The sequence below is a fragment of the Wolffia australiana genome, chromosome 7 (genome assembly GCF_029677425.1).
Source record: "Wolffia australiana isolate 7733 chromosome 7, ASM2967742v1".
Taxonomy (NCBI): Eukaryota; Viridiplantae; Streptophyta; class Magnoliopsida; order Alismatales; family Araceae; genus Wolffia; species Wolffia australiana.
In genome coordinates, this window is record NC_135841.1 from 2,819,161 (window position 1) to 2,842,594 (window position 23,434).

At 40.1% G+C, this 23,434-nt stretch overlaps 2 protein-coding genes across 8 annotated transcripts; both read right to left on the minus strand.

The window, feature by feature from the left end:
* Nucleotides 1-6,951: 6,951 nt before the first annotated feature.
* LOC144705714 (serine/threonine-protein kinase SAPK7-like) lies at nucleotides 6,952-13,320 on the minus strand. 7 transcript variants are annotated; one of them, XM_078578492.1, is made up of 13 exons: nucleotides 13,162-13,320; nucleotides 12,995-13,087; nucleotides 12,806-12,909; nucleotides 12,635-12,708; nucleotides 12,422-12,541; nucleotides 12,270-12,344; nucleotides 12,081-12,182; nucleotides 11,948-12,001; nucleotides 11,770-11,862; nucleotides 10,891-10,983; nucleotides 9,596-9,700; nucleotides 9,282-9,380; nucleotides 6,952-7,459 (listed from the first exon to the last, which is right to left on the minus strand). In XM_078578492.1, the coding sequence occupies exons 5-13, from the start codon at nucleotides 12,539-12,541 to the stop codon at nucleotides 7,085-7,087; spliced, it is 1,116 nt and encodes a 371-aa protein (XP_078434618.1). In that variant the 5' UTR covers nucleotides 12,635-12,708; nucleotides 12,806-12,909; nucleotides 12,995-13,087; nucleotides 13,162-13,320; the 3' UTR covers nucleotides 6,952-7,084. The 7 variants fall into 7 exon arrangements, with proteins under 7 accessions (XP_078434618.1, XP_078434613.1, XP_078434615.1 ...); XM_078578487.1 differs by having other exon boundaries at nucleotides 12,630-12,708; nucleotides 13,162-13,319; XM_078578489.1 differs by having other exon boundaries at nucleotides 12,630-12,708; nucleotides 12,806-12,920; nucleotides 13,162-13,319.
* A 6,216-nt stretch (nucleotides 13,321-19,536) lies between these two features.
* NPQ4 (Chlorophyll A-B binding family protein) lies at nucleotides 19,537-23,186 on the minus strand. The gene is made up of 4 exons (XM_078578495.1): nucleotides 22,921-23,186; nucleotides 21,220-21,336; nucleotides 20,794-21,037; nucleotides 19,537-19,949 (listed from the first exon to the last, which is right to left on the minus strand). The coding sequence occupies exons 1-4, from the start codon at nucleotides 23,131-23,133 to the stop codon at nucleotides 19,705-19,707; spliced, it is 819 nt and encodes a 272-aa protein (XP_078434621.1). The 5' UTR covers nucleotides 23,134-23,186; the 3' UTR covers nucleotides 19,537-19,704.
* Nucleotides 23,187-23,434: the final 248 nt, after the last annotated feature.

Below are 23,434 nucleotides of genomic sequence, written 5' to 3' on the forward strand. Positions count from 1 at the left end.
TACTAAACATATCAACTAATATCTGTGAGTCCGATTCCGCGACGATATTATGAAGGTTCCGTTCCTCACAGAGGAGGAGACCGTCACGTATCGCCATAGCCTCGGCTACTGTATTAGTTTGTACGCCATAAAAAGAAGAGAAGGCAAGAAGGAGGCTCCTTGTGTGATCACGTAGGACGCCTCCGCCCCCTGCTGGCCCTGGGTTCCCTTTCGTCGCACCATCCACATTCAATTTGAGAAAGCTTACTAGCAGTGGGAGCCAATAAACTACTCGATACTGGATGCGGGTGGCGAGGGGGGTCACCGGGATGCCAATAGAGCGGAGGAGGTCGCATGCAAGTGGTGATCGGCTATCTCGCGGTGTGAGGAGAGGCTGAATGCGTCGAAGCCACACCTGAACTCGACGCCTGATGTCCACAGCTTGCATAGGTGTACTTGCAAAACGAGACGAATTTCGCCCTTTCCAAATCTCCCATAGAAGATAAGCTATGGTGATGGGGAGGATGGGGCTCCGTGCAGAGCGAGTCGGCGTGAGGATAAACTTGCCGAAACACTTAGGCAGTGTTAAAGGACGAAGACAGTCAGTGATGAGACGCCAGCAATCCACTGCCGTCTCGCTATGGAAGAAAAGATGATCTATCGTCTCTGTGTGCGGGAGAGTGGGGCAGCAGTGGCAGCGCGAACTAAGAGAACAGCCTATCTGAGCCACTCGGTCGTTACTCGGGAGGCCTTGGTGGAGGAGTCTCCAAAGGAAAAAGGAGACACGTGTATGGATTGCCGGATGCCAAATGCGTTGACCCCAGTGCTGTAGGGGAGATTTCACACGGAAATGCTCTCACGAGGAACGACACGTGTATGCTCCATGGGGTGTGAGTGTCCATATGGCACAATCAGGACTAAGGTCAAGAGGGGTAGTCTGGACCTCGGATAAAGTAGCCAAGGGAAGGCCGTGCTGCTCCCATAGGTGTGGTGGGTTGCTTCTAAGCAACTGGGCCACTATGAGGCGCACACGGTGTGGTACGAACTGAGGATGAGAAGCGAGCGCCGCATCAGCATGCCAGGTGTCGTACCAAGCGCTAATGTCGCCTCGGCCGATGTGCCAACGGGTCACGTGACTCATCTCAAGCCAGTGGCGCTGCCATGTCCGCCATCGCTTGGGGCCCCGAATATCAAGCTCGCGTCGGGCCCATTCTTTGTATTTAGCTAAGATGAAACTCCCCAATGGGGAGTGGGTGGTACGCATATGCCATACCAGTTTCTTTTGAAGCATGTCTTGGACATCCAAGAGGCGTCTGATCCCTAGACCCCCTTCAAGCGTCGGCCGACATACTTTCTTCCAAGAAACCCAATGGTGACGTCGCTCCCCCTCAAAATGACCAGACCATAGGAAGCGTGCGCATAGGCGTTCGACAGAGCGGAGAACCGTAAGTGATAGTGAGTGGACCGCCGAAGTGTGTAGCGGGATATTCATGAGGACATGTCGGATTAGTTGGATGCGGCCTCCAGGGGAGAGGAAACGTAGTTTCCATCCCTCTAGTTTCTTCCTTAGCTTGCCTAGCACGACATCAAAATAATGATGACGAGCAGGGCCAAGGAAGATAGGGCATCCAAGGTAGTCTAATGGAAGCTGTCCTCGTGAGTATCGTGTGGAGTGTTGAATGATCCCAGAGCGCCTCAGAGTGGTAGACGGGCCCACAATAAAGCTGCTCTTCGAAGCGTTGACGAGTTGGCCGGAGGCTTGCTCGTACGCTGTAAGGACACTCATAAATTCCTTGATGAATTTTTTAGATCCATTAAGGAACAGGATGGCATCATCAGCAAATAAGGAGTGAGAGATGATCGGGCAACCCCTCTTCGTAAAGTACGGTTGGATGAGGCCTTGGTTGATCGCCCGTGTGAGCGATCGGCTAAAGACCTCCTCCATCAATATAAAGAGGGTGGGTGAGATAGGGTCACCCTGCCTGAGTCCCCGCGTAGCCGTGAAAAAGCCGATGAAATTTCCATCCATCAAGAGGGAGAAGTGATTCTCCCTAATGCAAGCATCGACCAGTGCGATGAACGCATCTATGAATCCGAAGCGGCGCAACACTTCGAGGAGGAAGTTCCACTCAACTCGATCAAAGGCTTTATCCATATCAAGCTTGATGATGACGTTAAAGCCCGGAATATGAGTGTCTATCGACTGGGCTAGCTCGTGTACTAGTGTGATGCTGTCATGGATCTGTCGACCCTTGACAAAGCCACACTGTTCTGGCGAGATAAGTCTATCAAGGAAGCGTCCAAGTCGGTTTGTAATGATCTTTGATGCAACTTTATAGCATACATTACAAAGACTGATCGGACGAAAGTCACGGAAGGAAGTGGGGGTGTCCACTTTCGGAATAAGCGCCAAAAAAGTGGATTTCCAACTCTTTGCGAAGACTTTACGTTGGAACGCTTCCTTGATAGCTAGGACCAAGTCGGTGCCTACCACATCCCAGCACGCTGTATAGAATTTGGCAGTGAAGCCATCGGCTCCTGGGGCTTTGTTACGGCCCAAGGAGAACACTACCTCTTTGATCTCCGCGCGCGTCGGGGTAGCTAGCAAAAGTGCATATAGAGGAGATAGAGTTAAGGAATATGATGTAATCAAGGATGATAGTAAATTAGATAATGATGGATGCTATGTTTGGCTGAAATTTATGTAATGTATTTATGTGGATGGGTAGACATGGATGGATGGATGAATGTGAATAGATGGATTTTGAGAAGATGATGATGTAAGCACAAGGAGATTCACTATATATCCTTATATTCTACAAGGATCGAGAAAACTTATGACAGTAGGAGAGACCCTCCATTTCTCTTTTTACGTTTAGCTTTTATCATCTATGGACACCGATAAAACTTGAAAGATCTCAAAATTACTTTCTTTCCCTCAGCCCACTAATGTAAGATCTATTCATAGATAAATTTTGGATAGATAACATGGATGTTTATACATGAAAGGGCATGTATGGATAAAGGGGAGAGAGAGAGACTAGTCCCCTCAAATTTTCATTATAAAGCTCATTCTAGATCGCTAGATATCACGACTTGAAGTTGGGTAATTATTAGTTGTTGGAATTTTCTCTCTCCTCATTTATTCATGGGTCAGATTGCCAACGTGTTAGTATAACTAATTTATTTCACAACAGCCACTTGGATACTTTCTAGGATTCTTTGAAGATTCATTAACTTGCCCTAGTTGTGCGACACATGTACTTTCACTACAAAAACAAAATTCATTAGTAAGGCAAATTTAATGCCTGAAATGGTGACAAAGGCATTTTAGATATCAGCACATTTTAAATTTTCAGATAATAATAGGGGGCATGATTGTGAGTAAAATCACCAATTTTGGTCTTGCCGACACCTGTCCCTCCATATCAATCTTTAAAATTGTTCTTCATAATTTAGATTATTCCTTATCCACTAGGCCACATCTCCTTGTGCATTACAATGTGTCAGCTCATGGTTGGCCCACTATGGCATCGCAATTTGGGATGCCATTACGCCACCTGTAATGATCAGAAGAGCTGATCATTACTGAATGTAAATGATTGATTTCTATCTGATAAAATGGATAGTGACTCATAGTATACTCAAAATTAAACCAGAAAAATATTTCAAAAAGTACTTTAATAAGTCCAATTTTTTTAATGCATCCCAAATTGCATAAAAATCTAATAAAACTAGACTTTAAATACAAACATAGATTTAATCATTTTAAGCTTGATAACATGAACATATAAGTAAAATTAATGTGACAATTAATTGTTTTTTTTTAAAATGAGTTCAGTAATGATTTTCCAATACACGTGTTGGCTAGGATGACCAATAGTGGTTTGACACTGCCATTTCCTAATTCATTGTAAGAATGTTATAAAATGAGGGATTTATTTGCACATTCACGGATGATAATCAGGTTCCATGGAAGAGTTTATGAGTTATTTTATATCTTATGGGACATGCATTCTAACATGGCACCAAATGTGTTGGCCATTGGGCCTATCGAGCAGGTTAAGTCAATATTGATTAATGAATCTATATTTTTGATATAGTTAATTTATTGTGTTATATATTAAAGAATCATGTAGCTTCTTCAAATATTAAACAAACTGGTATATGGGCCTAGAGGTCACACACATAAGGTTTGTTGGACATTAGGGATATACTTAAAGGAGAAAATAGCGGAAGTGTCAAATACACATGAAAGTCTCTCATTGAGTGCTCCTCCTACCTTTCTTCTTAAATGCATTATTGTCCTGTGACTGGAATGACAAGAAAATCATCCTCGATATATGGTGCAATTGAATGAGAGGAGGATGATGAGATTTGATGTGCTGAATACTGTGTAGATACATCTAAAACTCAGATGTGTGTGGTTTTAGATGACTCATTTGAAGAACCAAAAGGTAGTGGACTTGAATCTCCATTAGGAGATTTGATCATCAGAGTGTTTTGTTTTGTTTTTTTTTTGCAAAGGTTCATGTTATCATTTTATTCTTCTGCATGAATCAGATTCATATCATCGTTCATGGTTATAACCCAAAAAAATAATACATGAAATGGAGTGTGTATGTATAAAGATAAACATTTGTGAGAGATTAAGGAACGAGTGAAGACAAATGACAATGAATAGTAAACATGATACGGAACAGACATCGATATGTATTATAAGTATATATCTAACCATGTTTATTTACAAACATGATTCTTCATCGTAGAATTTATGAATATCAGAAAATAAAAAAACTAATCCCTATTATTGTACTAAATTTATAAATACTGAATGAAATAGATGTGAATAAGTATATTTATAATATATTTATATTAGACATATATATAAGCGTCTAGAGACAAATGTCTCTATATTTATTGACACTTCATTATTTTTATCATTTTTAAATGGTTCTGTATTAGTTGATTGATAATAGATTTAAGACTTGAATTTGGATTGAATAGGTAGTTGTTGAATTATATTATGCTAATGCAAAAAATATCAATTCACTCAATGTATAAAACCTATGTATTACTACTTATTCTTACATACAAATATGTTCCAAAATATTAATTAATTTTTAATTAAGTGATATTATAAAACTAATGGTTTACTTTGCTATATTTAATACAGTGAACAGTTATTTTAATAATCTCTATCATCTAACTGATTTTTCAACATTAGAGACACCTTCCCTATAAACATCAGACAATAGGAGAGATAATAATACTTGGTATTAATTGTATATGATAATAGCCCACATTAAATCCTCGGTCATTGACAGCCAAAGGGTGAATAAATCATCAAAATAAGTGTTATCATGGAAATTGATACAACAAGAGAGAGACATGATTTTTAAAGATCTTTGTGGCTTGGCACTTACCATCCTTACCAGACATGATCACATACATTCTCTCTCTCTCTCTCTCTCTCTCTCTCTCTCTCTCTCTCTCTCTCTCTCCCTCCCTCCTCTCCCCTCGCCTCTCTACATGTGTGAAGTATACATACAATGATGGAAATTATTTTGATGGATTACCTTACATTTCAATATTCTCTTATTCAAAATTTTCTGAGACTTACTTCCATGTGCAAATTACACCGTGTATTGTTATTTGTCATATTGCCTTGTGTTTTTGTTTATATACTCACCTTATTGTATAGTATAATATAATATTCATATTCATGTGGATATATGTTGAAGGCTGTGTTTTCATGTCTGTAATATGAGGTATCACATTTATACTTCACTCTATCTGAGATTCTCAGCAATAATGAACACAAAGTTGCTACCCAAAATATGGCAATACATTTCTATGAGGTGTACCTTGTTTATTGATTTGGCAATACATTTATTTGTGTAACCTCAGGTAAATTTTTTACTCACATAATTCATAATTAAAATCACACCTATGTTGTTTCATGTGACCATGATATTAGGTGCATTTCATTGAATATTCCCATTAATATGATATCTATTTTACATTTTTCTGGTCATATATTACATCTTGTCATGTTACATTTGATTATTTTTTTACAAAATTTATTTTTTGACCTGATAGTTGAGAAGGATATTGTATGTGTTTAAATCAAAAAACTTTTATATTTATAAAATATTTCAAAGGTTAGTCTTTAAAAAACACCAATCCCAACATTCTCCTATCTTAAGAACAAGGAAAATCTTGATATCCCCTCTCGAAGGAGACATTAATCACCCTCACAAACAAAATCTTAAGGTACAGTGACCATCACAAATGGTGAATTGAATGCTTCGATGAAATAGACTAATTCTGGATCTGGAAGATTAACAGCCACTAATGGGGATCAAATTCAACAGCCTAAACTTATGCACATGAGATTTTGGAGAGTTGCGAGAGACATTGAATTGTAACTTGTGAGGGGTGGAAGATCAAGAATAAAGTAAAAATTGGAAAGCTGGTACCATGAGATCAAACCTAACTTTGATACTAGGAAAACATTCTAAGTCAATATTAATTTACCTTAAGTTAGTAAATTATTAAAGTTCAAAAGTGAAGGCCTAAAATTTGCGGAAAAACACACAAATCAGCCAGAGCAACACAATTCAACCAAATATCAATTATTTTACACAGTAGCCTGAAAAAATCCACATAATTATCCCTAAAAATTTTTGAAGTTAATAAACGCAAAATTTTCATCTTTCCTTTACTGTCCCTCGTCAGAGACCACCAGATGGGACAGCCTTTTTCGTCCCAGGTCAAGAAAACCATCCCGTCATTCATCTGAGGGACGATTTTCCATCCCGTTATCCGTCCGCCCCCCCGAAAAAATCGTCCCGTCCGCGTCCGTGCACTATGACTATGAAATCAAACCTAACTTTGACACTAGGAAAACATTCTAATTCAATCTTAATTTACCTTAAGTTAGTAAATTATTAAAGTGAAGGCCTAAAATTTGCCAAAAAAACACACAAATCAGCCAGAGCCACACAATTCAACCAAAAATCAATTATTTTACACAATAGCCCGAAAAAAAAACCCACAAGAAATTCGGGCTTCATCTCTCTCTCCACACCATGTTTGATCCTCAACTGAGATGAAACTCACCACTTGCATGTACCTGTTTCACCGCTTTATCGTATTCATCATCATCTTCTTCATCATCTTCATCATCATCTTTATCACCGTCTTCTAGTTCTTTGCCATTGTTTGAAGCTGGAGTTTCGCCATCGTCAAGGCCGAAGCCTGAGATGGTCCTCGCCACGGGCGCGGGCGTCCTTGCCTCTTCGACGATTTTCATGATCTCTTCAACACTTTGGAGCGAGTAAACAGGAGCGGCCGCGGCGGGGGAGGCCGCGGCACGGCCCTTCTTATAGTAAACTGCCTGTGCTGCCTCTGTTAGTTCTCTGGGTAGATTTTTCAAGTACCATGGGTGGGTTTTTATCTCCCCAATCGTTATCCTCTGCGACATTTTTAGAAATAATTAAGGTTATAAGAGATATATAGAGAGGGATAAAAGATGGATAAACAGAGAGAGATTGAGAAGATATGAGTGAGACGGAGAGAGAGATAGAAAGACGCATGGAGAGAGGGACAGAGACAGAGAGATGTCGAGAACATGATATACAGCAATGAGGTAGAGAGAGAGAGAGGGATATACAGGGAGGAGGGAGAGAGGAGAAAGAGGGAGATAGAAAGAGGGAGGAGGTTAGGGAAAGGAGAGAGAGAGGTAGAAAGATGGAGATAGAGAGGAAGAGAGAAACACGGAGAGAGAGAGAGATATATACAGAAGCAGGTAGTGAGAGAGATATATAGAAGCAGGGAGTGAGAGTGATGTATAGAAGCAGGGAGAGAGAGAGAGAAAGGGAGAGAGGAAGATATTGAAAGAGAGATAGAGAGAGAGAGAGAGAAAATTAGAGTTCACGATAATGAAAGGGAGATAGAAAATGAGCAAGAGAGCGAGAGAGGAAGATGTATTGCAAGAGAGAGAGAAATTGAAAGGAAAGGAGAGAGAGAGAGAGAGAAAGGGAAACAGAAAGGGAGGGAGAGAAAAAGAGAGAAAGAGAAACAGAAAGGGAGAGAGAGAGAGAAAGGGAAACAGAAAAGGCGGGAGAGAAAGAGAAACAGAAAGGGATAGAGAGATAGAGAGAGAGGGAAACAGAAGGGAGGAAGAGAAAGAGAGAGAAAGAGAAACAGAAATGAAGGGAGAGAAAGAGAGAGAAAGAGAAACAGAAAGGGAGGGAGAGATAGAGAGAGAAAGAGAAACAGAAAGGGAGGGAGAGAGAGAGAAAAAGGGAAACAGAAGGGAGGGAGAGAAAAAGAGAGAAAGAGAAACAGAAAGGGAGAGAGAGAGAGAGAGAGAGAGAGAAAGGGAAACAGAAAGGGAGGGAGAGAAAAAGAGAGAAAGAGAAACAGAAAGGGAGGGAGAGATAGAGAGAGAAAGGGAAACAGAAAGGGAGAGAGAGATAGAGAGAGAAAGGGAAACAGAAAGGGAGGTAGAGATAGAGAGAGAAAGGGAAATAGAAAGGGTGAGAGAGATAGAGAGAGAAAGGGAAACAGAAAGGGAGAGAGAGATAGAGAGAGAAAGGGAAACAGAAAGGGAGAGAGAGATAGAGAGAGAAAGGGAAACAGAAAGGGACGGAGAAATAGAGAGATAAACGGAAACAGAAAGGGAGGGAGAGATAGAGAGAGAAAGGGAAACAGAAAGGGAGAGAGAGAGAGAGAGAGAGAGAAAGGGAAACAGAAAGGGAGAGAGAGATAGAGAGAGAAAGAAACAGAAAGGGAGGGAGAGAAAGGGAAACAGAAAGGGAGGGAGAGATAGAGAGAGAAAGAGAAACAGAAAGGGCGGGAGAGATACAGAGAGAAAGGAAACAGAAAGGGAGGGAGAGAAAGGGAAACAGAAAGGGAGGGAGAGATAGAGAGAGAAAGAGAAACAGAGAGGGAGGGAGAGATAGAGAGAGAAAGGGAAACAGAAAGGGAGGGAGAGAAAGAGACACCGAAAGGGAGGGAGAGATAGAGAGAGAAAGGGAAACAGAAAGGGAGGGAGAGAAAGAGACACCGAAAGGGAGGGAGAGATAGAGAGAGAAAGGGAAACAGAAAGGGAGGGAGAGAAAGAGACACCGAAAGGAAGGGACAGATAGAGAGAGAAAGGGAAACAGAAAGGGAGAGATAGAGGGAGAAAGGGAGGGAGAAATAGAGAGAGAAAGAGAAGTAGAGAGAGAAAGAAAAAGAGAGAGAGAGAGAGAGAGAGAGAGGAAGAGAAATTTTCAGCCAGATTGAACTACCTTGGAAGGGTTGGCCACAAAGATCCGCTGGAGCAGATCCCTGCAGTCTTTAGAGACGTGGACATAATCCGGAATCTGATACTGAACCGATATAATTCTCTGCAAAATCAATACGCTAAAGTAAAATATCTAAAATCAGGCTATGATATAACTGATCTGTGAACACCAACATTTTAAAAAATTACATTCTGAATGCCTCAAAGAAAAAAAACCACTAAAATAAGGGAATTATATCGCAACAGGTCTGATTTTTTTTTAGTATAACCTTTTGCCGAGAAGTTAAAAAAAAAACAAAAAAAAAGAGATTATTTTACGTTGACTGTTTTTCTGAAGTTCCTCGGATCTGAAGGATCTTCAAATGGGTAGGCGCCAACCAGCATGATGTAAAGGGTCACCCCACACGACCAAACGTCTGCAAGCTGCTCAAAACGAAGGACATAAGAAAACTATATAAAATAATTATGAAAATTATCTAGCTGATCTAAGCAAAAAGAAGTTTCACATGCAGTACAATCATTCAAGTATATACCATCGATTTTTACAGAAATTGAACATCCCAAATTCCCCTAGTTTGTCATCATTTCACAGGAACATAACAAGTAAACAGAAATAAACAGGTTGACCACCAATTAAGGGTGGTCTTCCTTATTTTCTTCAAAAAAAAAGTAAACAGAAATAAAAGGAAAATCTCAAACTGCCTATTTGATCCTGAGGAATAACTTTGATCCTAACTACTCGACATGAATCAATGACGTCATACCTAAAAAAAGAACAAAAAAACTGCCAAATGAAGAAAGAATTAAGGCTTGTGGACAGAAGATGGATTACTGTTTGGGACTGGACAATCTTTCATTCAGTCGTCTGTTACAGGGCTTGTTGTTTCGTTCTGTTCCTGTCTGCCGGGCGGGATGGCACGGGTAAACAGTAAACTAACTGAGTGGCATATGATGAAAGAACGGGACGGGAAAGGACCTAACGGGAGCTGGAAAGGGTTTTTGTTCTGTTTCTGTTCCAAGGTCAGGACGGATGCCTGACGAAGGATTGGATATCCCGTTCTATTTGTTATTTTCCCTCCAGCCTTGGACTAAAATAGGTAAACACCACCAAGCAGGACTCAGAGCCCTCTCAAAATGGGAAAATGATACCATTTTGCCTTATTTTTTTGGTGTTCAAAAAAAACTAGGTAGATGTTAGAGTCCTTATGAAATAACTGATTCTTGAAATCGTAGGGTTATAAATACCCCCTTGTAAGGTCATTAGAGGGACTTTTGATGAATGATTACCCTGAGGTTTCTTGGCACGAGTAGTTGTATCTGGCTTTCGTGAGGGAGAGAACTCCCGATTCAGAGGTTCTTGAGAGTTTGTTCTCCTATCGCTCTCTCCTCTTCTCTCTTACCTCTTCCATCTCTCCAATTCTCCTCTCTATCCCTCGTCCCGTTTCTTGATTTTGTTTGATCTCCATGGGAATCGTAATAGTAGATCGCGTTCAAATGATGAGGTCATGTTGAGTCTCAATAATCCAGTCCAAAGAGAGCGAAAAGAGTTAAAAACAATAACCTCAGAATGAATCCAAGTGTGAGAGAGAGAGAGAGGATGAAAGTATTAACACCTTTCCATCGTACTCTCGCCGGGACAGCACCTCTGGAGCAATATAGGCAGGGGTTCCGACTGTTGATTTGGGACGTGAGTGCAGCAGAGACGACTATTCACAGCAGAAAAAGACAAATACGAATAAAATAATCTGATATAAATGGCGGGTTACTCTTTGTGTGAGGAAAATTTTAGATAAAAAGGTGGGTTAGCTTCATGCAGAAGAAAACACAGCCCGCCTATCTTTGCATAAAATGAAGGTTTTCCTTTTTGAGAAAAAGTAAGAGGGAAAAAATCGCGGGCTAATTTCCTATAAAATGAAGGGTTATTATTTTTAAGAAAGAACATAGAGGGAAAAATGGAGTGCGATACGTTCCTCACAAGAATGTATCGTGACCAGAGGCTGGAGCAGCCAGAGTCCGCGGCCGGATAGGAGAAGATCAATCAGGACATCGATGTTCTCTCCATCTATCTTCTATTGATTTTCTTCTTTCTGTTGAGTGACATTGTTACCGATTGTTATCGTTCGGAGTCAAGTATCGATAAGTATTCAAGGAATTGAAGTTTGAAGTATTATTCAAGATTCGCCAGGGACGACGATACATGGTTGGTGTATCAGAGTTTTAACTACATAAAAAAAGATGGTTTATTCTTCTTGAGAAGGACTTTGTAGGAAAAAATAGAATTTTAAAGTCATAAAAATAAAGGGATTATTCTTTCCGAGAAAGAATTTACAAAGAAACTGGTGTCTTAATCTCATATACAATGAAGGGCTGTTCTTTTTGAGAAAGAAATTAGAGGTAAAAAATCCCAGGTTAACTTCACATTTCATGAAAGATTATATTTTTGAGAAAGAATTTAGCGGAGAAAAAAGGCTAACTTAAATTCGAGCAGACACCTTGGAGTAGCCAAAGTCACATATCTTTAGGCGGGGCGCTGGGCTTCCATCAAGCAGTGTGTTCTCCAACTTCAAGTCCCGATGGCAGATTTGCTGAAGAAGGTTGAGAAGATTGAATTAAAACGCAAACATTCAAACATTAGAGTTCAGGGATTCTCCTTATCACGCACAGACCTACCATGAAATGACAGTAACTGACCCCACAGATGAGCTGCTGGAAGAAATATCTTGCCTGGACATTTCAATAATATCAATACCCAGTCATTCATAATTTCCACAATAAAACGAAATGATTTCACAAATTCATAAACCTCATCTTCACTGAACCGCCCGGCACTGCAGATGCGCTCGAAGAGCTCCCCACCAGCTGCATATTCCATCACTATCCCCAAATGCGTTGGGGTAAGGACAACCTATACCATAATCAAAGTATCATTCAATTTCTATAATTTCTGAGCAGATTACGGAGAATATGCACAAAAATTCAGTAATATCCCTGCCTCCTTAAACCGAATGATGTTGGGATGTGGCAGAGACCTGTGGTTGATTATCTCCCTGGCCACCTTTTCATCGATCTGCAAGTAAACACAAAAAATGGACATCAGAGGGAGCCGAAAGAAGAACTCCAAGATGAAGAAACTTTCAGGAAAACCTTGTGGCCTCTCACGAGGTACTTCATCGCGACCAATTCCTTGGTTTCTTTGTTCCGCATCAGCCTAGCCACGCCAAAATTACCCGATCCCAACTCGCCTACCACTTCGTACTTGTCCATCTAATTCCAGCAAGAATTCCCCTCAATATTACGATCCAGAAACTAGTTCAAATACTCAATCAACTGAAGATAATATCCAGAGCCAAACCTTACACGGATGAAGATTGACACTAGAAGATGATGATTGAATTCAGCAACCAAATATACGTTGTTTTGATCTTCTTCTCCTGCAAAGATATCTTCAATAAGACTTCTTCCCCAATATTACGATCCAGAAACCAGTTCAAATGATCAATAAAATGAAAATAAGATCCAGAGTGATACCTAGTAGGCTAGTACGGATGAAGACTGACACTAGAAGAAGACGATTATAGTCAATTCAACAACGAAATATCCGCTGTATTGATCCTCTTCTCCGGAAAATATATCTGTAATTAGACTTCTCCCCCAATATTACGATCCAGAAACAAGTTCAAATACTCAATCAACCGAAAATAGGATCCAGAGCGATACCTTAGCACGGATGAAGATTGACACTAGAAGACGACGATTAAATTCAATTCAAAAATATATACGCTCTATTGATCTTCTTCTCCTGCAACAGGACTTCTCCCCCAATATTACGATTTAGAAACCAGTTCAAATACTCAATCAACTGAAAGTAAGATCCAGAGAAATACCTACTACGATGATGATTGAAACTTAGAAGACGAAGAATAAATTTAAATTCAACAGTGAAATCTACGCAGTATGGATCTTCTTCTCCGGCTAAGAACTCCGCAACAACTGTCGGAGCTTCGACGAAGAAGCAGAGGATGAAGACGAACAAGTCCAACAAACTAATGAGCTGGGTATTTATACCCCCCTTTCCCAATTTAAATTTTGAAATACCATAAAAGCCCCCCAAAAGACTCATTATTACGCCGACAGCATCTGCCATTCAAACGGGCCGGGTCAATTCGAGCCTGTCATTCTCCCTGTGGTGGCCCACTAAGAGAGAGGTTTGAATTTGAAATGGCCCAGCAAGAGAGAGAGAGAGAGAAAGAAGGAATCTTTAAATACCCATAAGATTCCCAACAATTATTAAATTTATATGGTCCCAATAGTATTTCTGGACTGGCCTGATGAGTAGAAAATGAGCAAACATGAAATGAAAATGTAGTAAGTTGTGGAAGATTCATTTAGTTTTAATTTAGTACCAGACGACCCCTGAAGGATTCATTTCTACATTGAAACCTAAGATTCGCCTGTCCCGAGAATGGAGCGAGCTGTGCTTGCGTGTAACTGTTCCTTTATGTGTTTATTCTCATTAAAATAATCATAAATCCATGCTATTAAGGCTTTAAATGACTTATTACATGTTTTTTGGTATTCAAAAGTATTTAAAAGTATTTGAAAGTATTCGATTATAATGACGAAACTACCCTTCATAGCCGTTATGACACCTCATGGGTCCTACTGATATCTCTTTTTATTAAGCATTCAGGCCCAACAAACGGCCCACTTCTCTATTTTATTATTTATTCTGTTTTTCTGTGTTTTTGTCTGTCTACGTATTTTGTATGTATGTTTGAATTTATGTATATATGTATGTATGTGGGTGTATGTATGCATGTATGTACATATGTATGTGTATGAACAAATGTACGAATGTATGTGTACTTACGTACGTATGTATGTTGCTCGAGTGAAGTTCCTATTTTTCTATATTTTTTGGTATTTTAACAAAACTTCAATTTATCTAATTGTTTATCGTATTTTTGAAAGATAATAATTTTTTTCTGAATTTTCTGGTATTTTATGGAATTTTTTGAGGAGAGAGAAAATCTGATGGCTCAGATCGCTTCAAATTAAAATGACAATATGTAACAATCCAGAAGGGTTTTTTGGGCTGAAAATTTGAGGGTATTTCCACCTTTCCCTCCTATACCCATTCATCATCTTGGATATATAAATAGAACTCCCATCCTTGTTAAAAGACACACTTGGATTTCGCCCCTATTTAAGATTGGATGAATGATTTGCTCATTCAAAATCTCATTTGGGTTCTTTCTTGTACTTTAAGAGTGAGTAATTGAAGTAGTGACATTCCAATCAATACATGTGAAGAAAAACACCACTCGGCCCCTTGGGCACATGATGACGAGGTTAGTGTGATCTTCGCCTATATCTGACTCACATCTTCATCCTCACTCATAGGTTATCATCACCTATAGCCTAGATCTTCACTATCATGCACACTTCTTAAACTCCGCCACTCATCGGTGCATATCTGCATCTATCATCGTTACACCAACATCAATAAAGTCATCATCACTTGCCTCCCCCCCCCCCTCCACCACTCGCCAAGGCATATCCATCATCATCTCTGTAACTATTTTGATTTTCCTTAAAATAAATATAAAGTTCAATTGGTAGGATTTGGCACTTACTGAAGCTATGCTCATACAAAAATTGTAAATGTTGTTGTATAAACTAGAAGCCTTAAACAACATATTCAATCCTGATTTCTGGTTCATCACAGCTCTAACAATCTAGGTCCCTTGTGAATGTTGATATTTGGGGTAATAATTTCTAGTTGATAATTTGAGTTAATACGTATTTTTGATAATACCCGAACCTATAAAGATAATGACTAATTAGCAATGAGCAAGGGCTGCCTCTATAGGGAAAATTATTTGGGATTTAATTAATTTTTAAATGGTGAATAAGGGATGATAAAATATATTTTATGAATTGAGAATTACGGTGGCATGTGAAGGATGATAAGGATGTATGTATTTGATAAAATGGATAATCATGTAAATGTGATATGGATGGATGGGATGTATGGATGATGTGGATGGAAGGGGTTGAGAAGAAGATGGAACAAGCACAAGAAGACTCGTCCTAGATCCCTATAGTTTGCAGGATCAGGGCAATTTGTGATATTGGTGAAACTCAAAGTTACTTTTTCAACTTCAACCTTTGATAATGTTGATTTACTATGAACGCCAAGAATATTCAATGGATCTCAATATTACTTTATTTCACACTACATACTAAGTAATAGAAAATCCTATATGATATTTGCATGGATAGAGGTGATATGGATGGATGTAGGTATGGATGGATGGATGTAGGTAAAAGAAATGAATCTATTCTCAAAGTTCCAGCCCCAATCAAATATAGCAATTTGAAGTTGAATTTTTCCCAACCATCAGATTTTCTCTCCTCTATTGATCCAAAAATCATATTACCAGTGTGGCACCTAATCATTGGTTTTCCTAAGATCCAATCACATTTTTCTGTATTTTTAATTATGAACTAACATGTGTGGATAAAATTCTCTAAAAAAATTGCATCATAATATGTATTATTCTCTTTCTCTTAATCAAAATGTGTCACATGTACGCACTTTATTGACTTCCAAAATCATATTTTTTGCAACTTAAATCCCCTTTTTTTCTTTGGTCCACATCTTTTTATTATACTATAAATTTTTCCTTAGTTCACAATAAAAAAATAAACATCCAAAGTTGATTAGCCATTATGGCACCATGATTGGAGATACCCTAATGGCACTTTCTGGCAGTGATATACAGGCATTTCATTGGCTGCAGCCTTGACTGGATGCAACAAATGATTTGTTGTAATCCAAATTGCTTGATTACGACATATGGGGAATCTAAAGCAAACCTAGAATAAAATCCTAAATCAATTTAAATTAGTCCAAAAAATATATGTGAGTTCATAATATATATATGTTCCAACTTAAAAAGATCATTTTCTTTGCAAACCTTAATGTCAGAAAATTCTAAAAAAAAACGTTCCAACTTAGGAATGGATTTTCTTTACACACATGATGTCAAAAATGTAATAAAATACCAATAAATAAATGATTATCAGAGAATCACTCTGAGTAAACTTATGCTATTAAGCTTGGAAACAAAAATCTATATTCGACATGGCCTTGTGAACTGGCATGATATAAACAATGAAAACTAATGATATAATATGAATAACTGGCATGATATAAAATGTCTCCTCCATGGGCCACATGCCATTTATCACACCAACCTGACCAAGTGTGTGCCAATACAATATGACATGGCCGTGTGGATCCAACTTACAACTGATGTCTCGTCAACCGATCAACAAGATCGATACAAACGATGTCGGCAATCAGACCAACGCGAACAACCCAATCAATTTCACCAATCCAATAGATGAGAAGACACTACTATCTGTTGTGCCAACCTAATCGAACAGACCATCTTGACTGACTGACCCAAGAAACACCACCGACCTGGATGAAGGGGCTAATGTCATGGGCATGACATACATTAATGACCAATTCAACATACTCTATTAGATTGAGCCAGCCTACATGACTAGCCAAACCCAGTGATATGACCTACTTAACCAATGGGCTCAACATGACCGCGTCCTATATAAGTGACCGATCTTAGCATGAGCGTTCCCTACATACACACAAGTTCTCAAAGCTTGATATTTGACAATCCAGAGGTCTGACTTAGCTGAAATTTGTAGGGATGCTTCATCTTCACCACCTCTTTCCATCCATACCCTCTAATCTATAAATAGAGTCATGGATCCTTTAAATTCAACTTTACATGTAATTCCTACTCATGTGGGCTGATTGAAAGCTAGTGAGTTTGTAAAAACCCATCAAGCTTGTTCTTGGTGCCTGGGGTGAAGATGAAGCATCCCTGAAAATTTCAGCTCAATCAGACCTCTGGATTGTCAAATGTCAAGCTTTGAAGGTAGAGCGATCCTAGCCATCCATTTTTTATCTCATCGTTATCGGCACTGATGCTTCCTAGTTTTCTGTTGGCAGTTGAGATGTCCAATCATCAGGTATTTTATGATTTGTGCAATCAGGTCATCTTCTATGATGTCCTCTTAAAGAACACCATGTGTACCAGGAAGAGAAAAAGACAAACAATGGCTTAAAATATGGTTATTGAATATTTGTGACGTGGCGGTGCATCACCCGCGGGCCACGTCACAATATTCCCCTTTTTGCTGACTTCAAGTGAATGACACGATGACTCGTGTCATTCACGTAAAAAAAGGGATAGATTCCCCAATCATTCCTTGATGTGGCACACATTTCCGTGTGCCACATCAAGGAATCTTTTTAATCAATTGTAACATTTATCTCTCTTTTTAACTAATTGCAGTGGTACACGTGTGCACCACATCTGCCACCATAATTTTTTATTTTTCTCTTGCTTTTTTATTATCTTTTCCCAGTATATGAGACACTTTATTGCAATTTAAGTCCCTATTTTTCTATTGGTCCACTTTGCCTCCTATGAATAAAATACTGAAATGTTAGATGATGATTGGTGCAATTATGACATCGTGATTTGTGATGCCATAATTGCACTTTTTTGATCTGATTAGTGCAAGTAATCATTGCAGATACTTGTGATTGGTTGTCATTCAACAAATCAAATGGGCGACACCTGACAAGTGCATATCCAAGCAAAAATATATCAACAAATCATTATAAAATAATTTATAAGTCAGAAAATATAATATTGTATATTTTAACTTAGAAAATTCATATCTTCATGAATATAGGACAAAACATTTTATTAAAAATATACTCCAAATCAAAAAATTAAGTTCTTTTAGAAAATTTTGTCACAAAAATCCTTAAAATATGATTAAATTCAAAAAATCATAATATCACTACAAAAATAGGTTTAATCACTTAAAGGTTGATAACATAAAATTATAATTATTTTAATGCATAAGCGTGTGTAAATTTCCCATAATAACCCATTAATTTACTTGTTATCACCCATTAATCAAATCAAATGGCAAAACATGTGGGGCACATTTTTAAGGCAAATATACATTAATAATCATTCTAAAATAAATGCAAAGTCAGAAAATAATATATATATATATATATATATATATATATATATATATATATATATATCAACTTAGAAAAATCATATCTCCACGAGTATAATGTCAAAATATTAAATAAAAAATATATTCTGAATTCAAAATTTAATTTATGTTATAATCTGATGTCGAAAAAATCCTTAAAAAGTACCATTAAATAAATAAATCAGAATAGCACTCTAAAAGTATGTTTTATCATTTAAAGCATGATAACACACACTTACAATTATTTTAATGCATAAAATATATAAATTTCACTAAAAATAACACAATAATTTGAATGTTAGTGCATCACTAACCCAACTGATCGGACTAATGACACCGACCTTGTCATGTGGGACCAACACACCTGACGTGACTGATTTGGCCGACCAAAACCATCACTGATCTGACAAATGTGACAAACCCAACTGACGTGACCAATCAAACTTATGTGCCTAGTCCTGGCCAACTGAAGCTACGTGATCTACCCGACTAACCCCATTGACCCAACCAATCCAATCGGCATGATAGATGCCACTGACAAGATTGATAGGGCAGATATCACATACCTAAATTATAGGACTGTGTGAACCAACAGGTTATGACCAACATGACTGATTGACCTGACCAATGCCATTACCCTAACCAACATGACTGACCAGCTTAACTCACTTAGCCAAGCTAGCTCTATGTGACCAACCAGCTCGACGTCACTGACTTGACTAATGGGACTAACCTGCCGTCCTGACGGAGAAGACAGATCCAGGTGACATGCCTGACTATACATAAACTGCAGATGTCACCGAGCCAACTCACAGTCCAACGTCTCGCATCGGAGGGCATGGACTGACCCAAATCAACTTGATCGACTTGATTGCGAGAATGGCGTCCCAGAGTTTTGAAGGAGAAGATCAACCCAATTGACAAAACCTAATCTGGCCAACCTGACCAACATGATATACTAACATGGGCCAATTGGCGTGAGAGACGTCACCCGCCCGGCATGCATGCACGGGCCGACTAACCCAACTTACATTGCAAACCCAATTGAGGGGGTCGGATCGACTCGTCCAATGTGGAACGATGCATCCAGCCTGACCGATGTCACTGAGTTCATATAGTTGAAACCATGGATCAGTACCAACTGACTTAGAAAATATTTATTTCTCCATTGACAACCGTCGCAGCTTAAAAGAGGCCTGACCATTTGCAGTCTGTTACGGAGATAGAGACTTACAGAGACTGTGTCGAAGTTCAACTAAGTTGTTTACAAAAAATAAAATAAAAAAATTAAAAAACACAGGGGATGCAACTCAGTCTTCCTCTTCGTCGGTCAGGAACTTGCCCGTGCCGGGGTTAAGGGCGGCGAAGAAGAAGAAGGCGACGTTGAAGAGGACCAGCGGCTCGATCTCGCTGATCGGAACCCCCGTCTCGATGTTCAGCTGCGCCAGCGCGCCCTTCCCGGTGATGATCTCTCCGATGATGGAGAACGCAATGCCCAGCTGCGCGAGCCTCCCCACGAAGAGCTCGTTCGACTTGGTGAACCCGAAAAGCGGACCTTCACGAAAATTATTTAATATCAGAATCCATCTCCAGAAATCACTTAACCAGTTTCTCTAGGTCACATTCCAATTCCTCAGAATCTTAGATTTCTTGGATCATGACGTTGACCATGACGCTGACAAAGCAGTCAGAGGACGCTGTCAACATGATTATCAGTCTACATCATGTCAACGTTAGTCAACGTTAAGTCAACAATAAGTCAACGGTAAGGCAACATTAAGTCAACGGTAAGGCAACCTAACATCAATGTTAAGTCAAAATCATCGCTAACGGTAAGTCAATGTTACCTCAACGATAAGTCGACGGTAAGTCAATGTCAAGTCAACGCTAAATCAGCGGTAAGACAAAGTTACATCAACATTACGTCAACGTTAAGTCAACATCAACGTTAAGCAAACGTTAAGTCAACCGTTCAACAGTAAGGCAACATAACATTAACATTAAGTCATCATCAACGTTAAGTAAGCATTAAGTCAACGGTATCTCAACGGTAAGTCAACATTACATCAACGTTAAGTCAACATCAACGTTAAGTAAAAGTTACCTCAACAATAAGATAGCGATAAGTCAACGTTAAGTCAGCGTTAACGTTAAGTAAACATTAAGTCAACGTTGAATCAACGGTACGGTAAGGCACCGTTAATTTAAAGTTAAGTCAACGTTAAATCAACATTGAATCATCGTTCATTCAACGGCAAGTCAACATTAAGTCAACGATAAGTCAACGATAAGTCAACGATAAGTCAACGATAAGTCAACGATAAGTCAACGATAAGTCAACGATAAGTCAACGATAAGTCAACGTTAAGCCAAAGAAAGTAATTTTCAAAGGAGATTACCTCCTTCGCTGAGGCCAAGAGCAGATCGGAAGCCCTTCCCGGGGGGGATGACGGCCTTGTCGAGCCCGGTTGGGGTTTCGTCGACGAAGCGCCCTCTGTCACCAAGAGCACCAATGGCGCCGAGGAGAGTGAAGAGGATGAAGAAGAGCAGCAGCGGCTCTGCCTCGTAGATCGGGATCCCCGTCTCCAAGTTCAATTGAGAGAGAATTCCCTTCCCTGTGATCCCCTCGCCGAGCAGAGACGCCTGCCACAAGTGAAAACCCGACTATAAAAACCACAATTCTCCAAGAGCCCACCTCGTTGTTGATCAAGAGATTGCGAAGAGCGCGAAGAACATGAAGAATAATGGGAATAAACACGAGCGGAAGCGTATTTGGACGTGAATCAGAGCAATTAATGAATGGGAGAATTGAAATTTAGACTTACAGCGAATCCGATCATAGCAACACGGCCGACAAAGAGCTCGTTGGCCTTGGTGAAGCCGATCCCTCCCGAGGTCCCGAAAATGCCGTCCTCAACCTTCAACTTCGGCTTCGGCTCCGGCTGCACAATCCAGATGAACAATCATCAGGTCAACGTCCACGTCAATGTCCTCCATATCTCATTAAGACTCATTTTCACTAAACTATGATTGAAAATGGACAGCCATTGATATCGTCATCGTCATCGTCATCATCGGCAAGCAACGGCCACTCAATACTTTCTCCCAAACCAGATCTAAACAGAAATGGTCAAACCGCATAATCACAGCCGCATTGTCGCTAAACTTCAAATAAAAGACCGACAATCGCACAAGCAAAACCCTCATCCTTGCTAAACTTTACTAAAAAATCGACAACCACATCAGCATAACCAAAAAAGTAACGATGACGCCGCTGTCGACATCGTAATCAAGTCGTACCGATCTCTAAGCGCAAAATTCGGTTTGCAGAAGATGAAATTCGAGCCTAGGAACATTGACGATGACGATTTTCGTCATCGTCGACAAACAACAGTCACTTCTCAAGACGTTCTCCAGAAAACAACACGAAAACGACATTCAAATCCAAAAACAACGACGATGAAGATTTCCATCATTATCGGCAAACAACAGTCGCTCGAGACATTCTGCGAGGAGCTGAAATCCTCCAACCACATCATCATAATAGACTATGCTAAAAAATCGATAATCATATCAGAATAACGATGACGCTACCTCAACAACGTCATCATGACAAGCCGATGACTAAATGCGAACTTCGGCGAGCAAAAAACAACATGAAAACGGCATTCAAATCCAAAAAACAACGGCGATGAAGATTTCCATCATCATCCGCAAACATTAGTAGCTCAAGAAATTCTGCAAGCAGAAATCCTCAGACGGCATCATAAAAGCGACGACGTTACCTCATCATCGTCATCAAGACAAGCCGATGCCTAAATGCGAACTTCGACGACCAAAAAATAGCACGAAAACGGCATTCAAATCCAAAAACAACGACGATGAAGATTTCCGTCATCGTTAGCAAACAACAGCCACTGAAAACGTTCTGCGAGTAGAAATCCGCAAACCGCATCATCATAATCGACAATCACATCATCAAGACGAGCCAATACCAAAATGCGACAAAAAACAACATGAAAACGACATTCAAATCCAAAAGACAACGGCGATGAAGATTTCCATCATCATCGGCAAACATCAGCAGCTCAAGACATTCGGCCAGCAGAAATCCTCAAACCGCGTCATCATAATCGACAATTACGTCAGCGTAACGACGACGCTGCCACGACAACGTCATCAAGCAAGCCGATGCCTCAAATGCGAACTTCGACGAGCGAAAAACAACACGAAAACGGCATTCAAATTCCAAAAACAACGACGGCGAAAATTTCCGTCATCGTCGGCAAATAACAGCCACTGAAGACATTCTGCGAGCAGAAATCCTCAAACCGCATCATCATAATCGACAATCACATCATCAAGACGCGCCGATGCCTAAACGCGAACTTCGATGACCAAAAAAAAGCACGAAAACGGCATTCAAATCCAAAAACAACGACGACGCAAATTTCCGTCATCGTCGGCAAACAACAGCCACTAAAAGACGACTACGGATCAAGATCAGAGGAGAAACCGAAACCAACCTTCTTCGGCGCCGGCTTCGCCTTCGGCTTGAAGATCGCCGTCACCGGGGCGTAAGAAAGAGACGGCAGACTCGCTCGCCGAAGAACAGGCGAGTAGATCAGAGCCGCAGACTCCTCCGCCGGCCTCAAACGCCGCGCCAGAGACCGCGCCGGCGACTTCGCCGCCGCGAGACGACTGCAACCGACGCTCGACATGAGCATAGACTGCACCATTCTCCCTCTTCTCCTTCCTTCTCGAGCTCGCCGGCGACTTCAAATCTGCCGCCCGGGCGAAGGTTATATAGTGGCGGGATTTGGGGATAGCGCCGCGGGGAACGCGGTCGGCGCTGGTGCGGCCACGTCACCCCTAACGGTCGCCTCTCTCGTCCACTCAGTAAACTCACTTTTTTTTCGCGGCTGTATTCCTTTTTTCTTTTTTACTCTGTCCTGGTTCAATGAATTTTTTGGGCTTTTTCTCATTTCCGGAAAAACGGAAAGGCAGTGGAAATTAGACCGCCCGACACGTGGCGGGAGG

Coding starts and splice junctions, on each gene's coding strand:
- NPQ4 (XM_078578495.1), bottom strand. CDS start 23,133: ATGGTGCAGTCTATGCTCATGTCGAGCGTCGGTTGCAGTCGTCTCGCG. Junction 21,337..22,920: donor CGAAGCCGGCGCCGAAGAAG/GTTGGTTTCGGT, acceptor TGGATTGTGCAG/CCGGAGCCGAAGCCGAAGTT. Junction 21,038..21,219: donor TTGCTATGATCGGATTCGCT/GTAAGTCTAAAT, acceptor CACTTGTGGCAG/GCGTCTCTGCTCGGCGAGGG.
- LOC144705714 (XM_078578492.1), bottom strand. CDS start 12,541: ATGGACAAGTACGAAGTGGTAGGCGAGTTGGGATCGGGTAATTTTGGC. Junction 12,002..12,080: donor GGCGGTTCAGTGAAGATGAG/GTTTATGAATTT, acceptor TGAAATGTCCAG/GCAAGATATTTCTTCCAGCA. Junction 11,863..11,947: donor TCAGTTACTGTCATTTCATG/GTAGGTCTGTGC, acceptor AACCTTCTTCAG/CAAATCTGCCATCGGGACTT.